This window comes from Phalangium opilio, unplaced genomic scaffold (assembly GCF_054372755.1).
Source record: "Phalangium opilio isolate 3A_F unplaced genomic scaffold, DU_Popi_V2 ptg000040l_1, whole genome shotgun sequence".
Lineage (NCBI taxonomy): Eukaryota > Metazoa > Arthropoda > Arachnida > Opiliones > Phalangiidae > Phalangium > Phalangium opilio.
The window spans coordinates 886,550-896,942 of record NW_028324164.1 but is presented as its reverse complement, the minus strand read 5'-3'; the positions used below and the strand labels follow the sequence as shown (position 1 = coordinate 896,942).

Genomic DNA, 10,393 nt, shown 5'->3' with positions numbered 1-10,393 from the left:
CTATTCCTTAGACGGGGAAAGTCCCTATTGAACCGCCGGAAAGGTTAGCCTTTATGGGATCTTCTAGCGATAACGCCTCAGAGTTTTTAGCTGCTTTTGAGGAATATGCCAAATTTCACAAGCCATCAAATGAAGACAGGTTAGCGGCATTGCCTCTCCTATTAAGAGGGCATGGCTTGTATTGGTACAGGGATTTAATCCGTCAGTATGACGATATTTGTAATGCAAACCCTGCCCATCCTCATTTAGCTTGGAAAACATTTAAAAGGCACTTTAAGGCTCAGTTTAGAGACTCAGAAGCTGACTCTTAGCTTAAAATAGAGATTTCCCATAGGAGTCAGAAAGATAAGGAGTCGGTAGAGGATTTTTTTCGGGGAGGTTATGAAGTTAAATTAAGGTATGAACAATCCTCTTTCCGAAAAGGATTTAGTTCCTATTATTAAGAGCAATTTAAAGGATGAATTAAGAACTCCTCTCCTTTTCTTGGAATTTACTACAATGGAACAATTAAGGAATTCCTGTAAAACAATTGAAAAGGATATTGAAGTTAGGAGAAAGAATGCCAAAAACAGGGAAAAGAGGAGATCATCCCCTAAACCTAAGGTTACAGCTGAGTCCTCTTGCCCAGCTAACAGGGGCTCCGCCCTTAGTCAGTGTTCCACCGGGCATTGTCAAAGCCCTTGTTATCATCCTACTTCTCCTCAATGGGAATATCCCTTACAACCTTTAGACTCTAGATCGAAAGCTAGAGCTCAAAACACTTCAAATAGTTAAAGATCCTATAATAGATATAATAGTCAGAGATCAAGATCTCCTGGTCGTCAATTAGCCTTGCCCTACCCATCTACACGTGGTATAACATGCTTTAAATGCCAAAAACCAGGTCATCTAGCACCCGACTGTCAAGAAAAAAGATTAGCAAGTCGGGGGAAGCCCAGACGGGAGAGGTCCCACGTGGTCCCTCTCCCGGTGCCCAGTAAATTCCCCTAAAAAAAGCGTGTCGCGTTTCCCCTGAGGATTGAATCCGTCAGGAAAGGTTCAGTTTATAAAAGAGTTACCATTCCCGTTACTTTAGAACACGCGACAGTTCACGCTAAGTTAGATAGTGGGGTCGATGCCTCTTTTGTCAGTTTAGATCAGTGGCTGAAGATTTGTAAATATAGAAACTCTTCAGAATTACCCGAAGATGAACAATTAGATTGCGTAGTTTTGGGCGATGGCCGATATACATTTACAAAAGGTTCTCACGAACTAGAGTTTACTCTTAAGTCTAACAAAAGTGAGAAACAATTTAAATTTAAATATTACATAGTTCCTTCCCTCAATAGTGACTTTATATTGGGCCAAGATTTCCTTGAAGAAAACAGGGTCAAGCTAGATTTCGAATCTTTACAATGTCTAGTGGGTAACTTAAGGATCCCTTTTTCAACTCCATCTGAAAAGGATCATATAGATAAGGAGATTGTAGATAACATTAGGGACGCTGTTTCCGCAGCCCCTATTTCTGATGAACAACGTCACCAATTAGAATCCCTTTTATTGAAATTCCCTGAATTGTTTTCGGATAAAATAGGAAGAACAGGACAAGTCTTCCATGAGATTCATACGGGAAATAGTCCGCCCATAAAATCTCAGCCTTATCGTGTTAATGACCAGAAAAGGAAAATAATAGAACAACATGTCAGGGAAATGTTAGATGACGGGATAATCAGACCCTCTTTATCTCCTTGACCTTCGCCCGTAGTTTTAGTTGATCAAACAAATTGGGGTAAACCCTATAGGTTTTGTATTGATTACAGAAAACTAAATCAGGTTACCATTAAGGACCCTTATCCTTTGCCTAATATAGAGGACATGTTAGCTAGGGTTGGAAGACCTAAATTTATAACAACCCTTGACCTTAAATCAGGGTATTGGCAGGTGGAAATGCACCCTAAGAGTAGAGAAAAAACTGGTTTCGTGACTCATATGGAAAAGTACGAGTACAATGTACTCCCTTTTGGGCTGTGTAACGCCCCTAGCTCTTTCCAGCGATTAATTGACGAAATTTTTAGAGACGCCGATTATTTCAAATTAATTGACTATTTAGACGACTAGATCTCGCTTAGTGAGGATTGGGATCAGCACTTAACGTGTTTGGAGTACGTCCTAAATAGATTAAAGGAAGCGGGTCTCACCCTTCAGTTAAAGAAATGTCGGTTCGCTCAGAAAGAAGCTACCATATTCGGTCACATAGTTAATGAACAAGGAGTGCATATTGACCCTTCTAAAATATAAGCCATTAAGAAGTTCCCTCCTCCTAAAAATATTAAGGAAGTGCAAAGATTTTTAGGGATGGCAGGTTGGCATAACCGGTTTATTAATCACTATTCCCAGATAGTAGCTCCAATTAATAAGCTTAAAAGAAAAGGTCAGAAATTTAATTGGGGTACTGAACAGCAGATGGCATTCGATAAAATTAAGGAAGAAATATGTCAGGCTCCGCCTTTAGCTTCCTTGAGAAGGGATTCCCCGTGCATTCTAACTACAGATGCTAGTGATGCAGGGTTAGGTGCCCTTCTATCCCAAATTCAGGATGATATAGAAGTCCCTATAGCATATGCTAGTACAGGACTTAAAGATGCCGAAACTAGATACTCGACTAGCGAGAAAGAATGTTTAGCTATTTCTTGAGCATTTAAAAAATTTAGACCCTTTTTCGAAGTTCTCACTGGCCATCAAGCTTTGCAATGGCTGTTCAATATTAGGGAACCAAATTCTCGTCTAGTTAAATGGGCCATGTACCTTCAAACGTTTGACTTCAATATTAAACACAAGAAAGGAGTAGAGAATGTGGTAGCTGACGCTTTGTCAAGTGCACCGATAAACATCTTTAGCATTAATTTTAGCTCTTCCCATTCCTCATCTACTAGTATTCAGGATCCAACTAGTAGTAGTACAAGTTCCAATTCTACCGGAAATAGTTCCTCAACATCCTCTAGCGACTCTGTTGAAGGTCAGATACGTCCCCCAGGTCCTAGATCGTTATATTCAGTGTTTACATTAGAAGATGTAAGAAAATCCCAAAGGGAAGACCCTTTTGCTTCCCCTATACTAAATTCCTTACAAGAACCAAACCCGATTAGACATAAATTATTTGAACTGAAAAATAATCTTCTTTATCGAAGACCTTATAGAAATCAACCTGAGAAAATATATTTACCACCTCGGTTAAGGTTAGAAGCCATGCAATTATTGCATGATCACCCTTTATCTGCTCATGGGGGCAAGGGTAAAACCCTGAGCAAAGTAATTTATAGATATTGGTGGCCCACTATAGTAAGAGATGTTCAGGATTACGTTAGAGGTTGTACATTATGCCAACAGTTTAAGGCTAGGAATAGAAAGAAGCCAGGGCTAATGCAACCCTCCGAATTGACAAGTCCTTGGGAACAAATTAGCGTCGACATAATGGGGCCTTTCCCTCAAAGTAGACACCATTACAAGTATTTAATAGTCTTCGTCGATTATATGACAAAGTTCGTGGAGATGATTCCACTTAAGACTTTTACAGCTTAAACTTGTGTTCAAGCCTTTAAGTCTATTATTACTAGGTGGGGAGCTCCTATAGATATTCTTAGTGATAGAGGGGTCAATTTACTTCGAAACTTTGGCTGCAAACTTGCAGATCTTTAAGAATAAATCCCAAGTTTACTACCCCCTACACATCTAAGGGAAATCCCACCGAACGAGTTAATCGTCTAATAGGCGAACTTATATCATTTTATGTAGGGAATCACCATGATAAATGGGATGAATCGGTACCTTTCCATTGCGCAGAATTCCATTAGACAGAATTCCCATTAGACCGCATCCCGCCAATGTTTTTAATGAATTTAGCCCAACGGCGGGTTTGGTATTTACAATTCAAACGGCTCTATTTGTCGCAAACAGCGATCCCAAAATTCCCGATTTGATCAAATCCGAGAGGGTGTCGAAGCGATTGTAGCTTTCCGTCGTGAACTCCGTCCGCAAATAGCAACCCAAGTAAACCAGAGTGAAAGTCACTCCGATCAGCCACGACGAAGCCAGCAGACGACAAGTAATGTTGGGCAACACGGATGGAATCGCTGTAGGAAACATAATTATCTCATGAGTGACTAAAGCGCCAGCCATCTTTCTTTATCGAGACACAATATTTGGTTATTGGATCCCTCATACTAAACCGGCTCACGCGCGAGTGAAATGTTATCAACTGTTTGGGGGTGCGCTTAATCGCTTACGTTCGGCGCACAAGAGCGACGCGTTCTCCCAAACGTTTTCCAGGGTTTCTTGGGCCATTTTCTTGGCCACTCTCTTGGTGGGCACCGATTTGTATTTGTTGGTTACGACGGAGTGAACGACAAGCAAAAGTGAGAGAATGACCAAAGTGGACGCAATTAAAATCACCACCTGATTGAATAGAGAAAGGAAATTAATGCATTTTGAGGCGAATGGAATGTTTATCGATCGAAATTTACTGGAGTGTCCATATAAGAAGGAGAAGGAAGTAGACAAGACTCTTTTCGGGGGCACCGAAAAGATAACCGTGTTGGCCGTTTCATGGGGAGAAGACGGAATGAAATGTTCCAGTCGACCATCGAAAAGTGAGCGTGCCGTGTCTACCGTGAAGATATGAAATTTCTAAAACCATCGTAAGGATTAAGTATTAAAAACAGCGATCCCAAAATTGCTATGTATTTTAATTTCTATGTAGTCGTTTTTTAATGAAAGCGTTTTAAATACATTTTTACTGACATGGCTACGCTTGGTTAGTAATATTTTATAAATCACTTAACAATGTTTCGCCTTTTCCAAAATATTGATGTTTAGCTTCATTGACTTCTCAAATAATATGCCTTTTCCAAATAATTACTGTTAGGTTAGATTTGGTTAGGAGGACGTCTCTTCCTGTTTGCAGCGGTTATTCACTTCATTTATATTAAAACGGCTTAAAGTATTTTCATGATGAATATAACATAAAAACCACTATTTGGTTAAGCTAGTTTAGTAATATTTTATAAATCACTTAACAATGTTACGCCTTTTGTTGCGACTCGACAGTTGCAGTAGGAAATGACTCACGAAAGATATGTTACTAAAAACTTTTATTGGTCATGTCCTAAACAGCTTAATTTATAAACCGTGCGTTTAACATAAATTTAATTAGAAAGGTTGACAAAGGGAACTATGGATACTCGATTAAACATTATACTCTAAACTAAAATTCTATCTACAACTGAGCTTTTACACTATGTTATCTCGTTTATATACAGTCTTATCTAGTTTTTTTATAATCATTAGTTTTTTAATTGAAAGCCATAAGTCTAGATTCTAGTTCGATTCTATTCAGTTCGTTATCTTGGCGGTTGTTTAGAAGTTGTAACATCCTCCCCACAATGGACACTGTTCATTCTGCCGAAACTTCTAAACGGTGTAACATTTGAACCGCTCGACGTATGATAGTTCCTCCTGGTAGTTGGACAGCTACGGCTCGGACGCGCCCATCTCGGCCAGGAAACACCTCTTGTATTCGTCCTAGTCTCCAGCTTTGGCGAGGAAGTTTGGGCTCCGATAATAGGAAAACATCATCTTTCTTGAACTCTATGACCCCATGGATTGGTTTACTGGCGTGAGCCGATTTGAGCTCTAGCAGGTATGAATGGTTCCAGCGTTTCCAAAATTGATAGAGGATCATCTGTCTGTAGCGCAAACGTCTGACTAATTGTGTTCGGCTAACGGTTGGTGGCGTAGCTGCAAGGTTCTGACTTGGAAGACTTGTGAGGCGCTGGCCGATGAGGAATTGAGATGGGGTAATGGGAAAGGGCTCATCGACTTCGTTGAGGGTGTACGTTAACGGTCGTGAATTGAGCACTGCTTCTATTTCCGTCAAGCTGGTGGACAGCTCCTCGTGATTTAGGCTACTTCGACCCAGCGTCTTCTTTAAGCATTGTTTGACTGATCGCACGACTCTTTCCCAAAAGCCTCCCCACCAGGCCGCTCGTTCGACGATATACTTCCAACGAATATTTTTCTGACCCAAAAAATCTTGAAACTCGTTGTTCTCGATGCCGGAATAAAGCTCCTTTAGTTCTTGCTCGGCTCTCTTGAACGTTCTTGCATTATCCGTGGTAACAAGACCTCTTCGTGCGACGAACCGTCGAAATGATAGAATGAATTTCTCAGTACTTAGGTCCGTCACCACCTCTAGGTGTACTGCTCTGGTTACTCCGCAGGTGAATAGCGCGATGTACACTTTTTTCTGATTCTCTCCTTCTCTTATGAATAACGGGCCCGCGAAGTCAATGCCTGTAGTTGCAAACGGTGGCGTTTCCGATATTCGATCAGCTGGCAGGGGTGCAGCTATCTGAACTCCAGGCTTGGTGCGAAAACGTCTACACTTCCCGCATCGGTTGATGATCCTTTTTAATAACTGGCGTCCTCGAGTGATCCAGAACTCCTCTCGCAATTGTACCAACGTGCTTTCCAGACCGCAATGTTTTACTTCTTGATGGGCATCCAAGGCGATAATTTCAGACAGCCATTGTTCAGCGGGTAACAGATAGGGGTGTTTTGATCCGTAGCTGATGTTCGCAAATTGAAGACGTCCTCCTACGCGTATGACGTTATTTTCGAAGAATGGTTGGAACTGTAGTATCTTTGATGTCTTTTCTAATGGTTGACTTTCCTGAAGACGCTCAAAATCCTCAGGATACGCTTGACGTTGAGTTTCTCGAATCCAATAGAGCTTTGATCCTTGAAGTTCTTCCGCGGTGAGTGATCCTTTGCGGCGATCATTGACTGTAGCTCTTGTATTGTAGACGAAGCGCATAACCCATGCGGTGACCCGGTATAGACGGCTGACTCGGCTATATTTCTTCACATCAATCAAAGGCTCTGAGGCCGTAGTACAAAGGAGGGTGACAAGACTTCTTTTCTCCTTGAGGATTGATTCTTCTTCTAACTTGAAAGTCGTTCGTGACCCATCCGGCCATTGGTCTCTCTTTTCCGCAAGCCATGACGGTCCATTCCACCAAAGCGTACTGTTGATTAGGGTTTCAACTGAACAGCCGCGGGATGCCAGATCAGCAGGATTTTCTTTGCCGGCAACGTGACACCAGGAATGAGGGTCTGTCAGTGCCTGAATGTCTCGGACCCTATTTGCGACGAAGGGTTTCCACTCCCTTGATACTCCTTGAATCCAATGCAGTGTTATCTGCGAGTCAGTCCAGCATGTATATTTCGTCACCATCCCCTCAAACACTTCCATGGTGCTTTTCAACAGCCTCGCTCCGATGAAGGCAGCCATCAGCTCCAGTCTAGGGATGGTAAGAGTTTTAATTGGTGCGACTCTGGTTTTAGATGAGATCAAGGAGACTCCTATTTCCCCGTCGTTTGTCTCGTAACGAAGGTAAATCATAGCACCATAGGCCACCTCGCTAGCATCAGAGAAAAGGTGGATCTCTCTTTCCGTGACTCGTCCTTGTACAGCTGAATAGTACCATCTTGGAATTCGGACTCTCTCGAATAGCTTTAGCTCCATCACCCAGGCGTCCCACATGACTTGTTCATCAGACGGTAATTTCTCGTCCCAGGCAATTCCTTTGATCCATAACTTTTGAAAGAGACACTTTACTCTTATAAGGTAAGGAGAGAGTAGGCCGATCGGATCAAAGATTCTCGCTGCCGCTTTAAGGACTCCCCTCTTTGTGTCTTGTCTGTCTCTCAGAAATTCAAGCAGAGCGGAAACATCGAAAGTCAGGACATCTTCCCTTGGATTCCAGGATATACCCAGGACCTTTAGCAGACTGGAATTAGATTCTTGATTTAGCAAGGTGACGGTAGCTTGATCCTCAGACCACAGACTCGCTAGTTCATAGCAATTGGTAACCCATTTTCGCAGGTTCATTCCGGCATGGGCGAATATCTCTCGTGATACCCTGTAGATCTCTTTAGCTTCTTCAACGGTTTCTGTTCCTGTGACCAAGTCATCGACGTAAAGGTGCGTGGCCAACATTTTGCTTATGTCCGGATACTGCTTCAGAAATTTCTTAAAATGGTGCTGAAGAGTGGCTGCTAGCAGGAAAAAGCTTGAACCGACCCCGAAGAGAACTCTCGTCATTCGTAGATGTATTAGTTCCAGGGGCTCGTCTTGATTCGGAAGCTTCTTAATCCACAGGAAACGTACGTAGTTTCGTTCTTCGGTATTTAGGCATATTTGTAGAAATGCCTTCTCAACGTCGCTCATCAAGGCAATTCGGTGTCGTCTGAATCGTAAGAGTATTGTCAATAGGTCTGGAACAAGACTAGGTCCATTGTGCAGACAGGAATTCAAGGCAGGAAACCCTTTCTCATGTGAAGAAGCATCATGGACTATCCGCAGCTTTGTGGTGGTCTTGTCTTCTCGAATGACTGGGAAATGTGGCAGGTAATGTATTCCCTTTCTCTTGTATAAATCTCCCTCGGGGACCAGTTCGGCAAAGCCTTGATTGAGCAACTCATCGACGGCTTCTTCGTATCTCATATAGAGCGCAGGGTCTTGCTTTACTTTCTTGACTAGATAGTTCAGTCTCTTGGTGGATAGCGTAAGATTGTCGCCGATTTCATCTTTATTTGTTTTCCAAGGGAGAATCGTTGTGTATTTTGCATCTTCGTACTGTAGCGTGTTCTCATGATAGGCAAGTACTTGATCTTCGACTGCTGTTGTTTGGGGTTTATCTCTGATACCCAACGACTCAATCTCCCAGAAGTCTTTCAGTATACCATTCAGTTCACATTCCTTGATCCCCACTGTCATAACTTGTATGGAATTGACCGCAAGTGACTGATTCTGGACTCCATGTACTGACCATCCAAAGATACTTTTCACAGCAACCACCGAATCATCCAGTCTCTTATTTTCTCCAGTGTTTAACGTCCAGAAATAGTCCACCCCAATCAGCACTGGAACCTCGTGTGGGACAGGTACTCCTTGTGCTTCATCCATGTCGCCCAGCACTAATTTGCTTTCCTCCATTCGACATCGAATGTGCTCTCCAGGAACGGTTATAATAGTTCCGCTAATTGTTGGGACTTCTAGCGCCTCGATGTGGACGACAACCGTGGGATCCGTGACGCTCCGCAGCGTCAATCTTACTGTTCGTCGTACTACTCGTTCTGCCTCCGTCTTTCCGAAGGGAAATACGTTAATGGTTTCTGTCTTAGTGACTGGTAATTTTAAATGTCGAACCAAATCTTCTCGAACAAATGTCCCTTCACTGGCTCCGTCAAAAAGGCATCTGACGGGGGTTCTGATATCTTCCCCCTCGGCATATGTCACGATAGTTTGGAGAAGTAGTTTGCGTAGGATAGGTGTCTCTGGGGCTCGTGGAATGAAGGTTGTCATTGCAATGGTTCTCTTCTCAGGCTGCTGGTCGCTTGGTTTTACGTTGTCTTCTCTAGATGGATCAATGACTTCGCCGAACTTCAGACGGCAGATTGATGAATGGTGTCTCTCCTTTGGCAATGGGTACATTTTACTCCCGATGTACAACGACGTGCTCGATGTCCTTCAGTTAGGCATACGAAACATCGGTTTTGGTCTTTGATGATTTCGGACTTCTGTTCTATGGAAATGGCTCGACATAGCTCGGTTAGATGTTCAGAATTGTTGCAATATATACATAGTTTCGATACTGCTGTCTTGAGAACTGCTGCCGTAGGAATCCGGCTCTTTGGGTAATGCGACATCTTGAAATGACTGGGCTCGTTCTTTCCTCTCTGATTACTCCATCGTCCAATTTCTTGTCCACGGGGTTCTTCATCGGCTCGTTGATTTGGTCTGCACAAAGCAAGCGTTTTCTCTCTGCTCTCGACTTCTTGCTTACAATGTCTGAGAAGGTTTCCCGCATCCTGTAGCTCGTCCGGGTGCGTCTTGTTAAAGTCCAACAAGATCTCTTGAGGCAAAACTTGTGTGAGTATCGGGAACAAGAAAGAGCCGTAAGTTTCCATGCTTGTGCCCAAGGCCTCCAGACTTTTTATTTGGATTTCACAGGTGTCATAGAGCTGTCTCAGGGCTACAACATCTGTCGCTCTCTTCACTGGTTGCAAGTGTAGGAGTTTCACCATGTGAGTATTAACGGCGGATGACTTCTTTCCAAACTGATCAATGAGTTTATCTACGGCAGCTTGGTAGTTTTCGGCGGACGAAGTGTATCCTCCAATGGCTTGTAACGCTGGACCCTCAAGGAATGATTTCAAATACCCAAACTTGTCTACGGCCGCTAGTGTTGAATTACAATGAATCGAAGCTTCGAACTGACTCCAGAAGCCTTGCCAACTTGATGGGTCTCCTCCGAACTTTTGAATGGTCAAGCGTGGTAGCTTGACTGTAGCT

The 10,393-nt window shown here is 42.9% G+C and overlaps 2 protein-coding genes across 2 annotated transcripts; both read right to left on the bottom strand.

Moving 5' to 3' along the window:
- Nucleotides 1-3,906: 3,906 nt before the first annotated feature.
- On the bottom strand, nucleotides 3,907-4,780 carry LOC149679992 (uncharacterized). The gene is made up of 3 exons (XM_089834722.1): nucleotides 4,500-4,780; nucleotides 4,263-4,431; nucleotides 3,907-4,109 (listed from the first exon to the last, which is right to left on the bottom strand). Exons 1-3 carry the CDS (start codon nucleotides 4,617-4,619, stop codon nucleotides 3,907-3,909), a joined length of 492 nt encoding a protein of 163 aa, XP_089690848.1. The 5' UTR covers nucleotides 4,620-4,780.
- A 648-nt stretch (nucleotides 4,781-5,428) lies between these two features.
- On the bottom strand, nucleotides 5,429-9,403 carry LOC149679991 (uncharacterized). The gene has a single exon (XM_089834721.1). The coding sequence runs from the start codon at nucleotides 9,401-9,403 to the stop codon at nucleotides 5,429-5,431; it is 3,975 nt and encodes a 1,324-aa protein (XP_089690847.1).
- Between the last annotated feature and the right edge of the window lie 990 nt (nucleotides 9,404-10,393).

Coding starts and splice junctions, on each gene's coding strand:
- LOC149679992 (XM_089834722.1), bottom strand. CDS start 4,619: ATGGTCGACTGGAACATTTCATTCCGTCTTCTCCCCATGAAACGGCCA. Junction 4,432..4,499: donor CTTCTTATATGGACACTCCA/GTAAATTTCGAT, acceptor CTATTCAATCAG/GTGGTGATTTTAATTGCGTC. Junction 4,110..4,262: donor GTCGCTCTTGTGCGCCGAAC/GTAAGCGATTAA, acceptor TGTTTCCTACAG/CGATTCCATCCGTGTTGCCC.
- LOC149679991 (XM_089834721.1), bottom strand. CDS start 9,403: ATGACAACCTTCATTCCACGAGCCCCAGAGACACCTATCCTACGCAAA.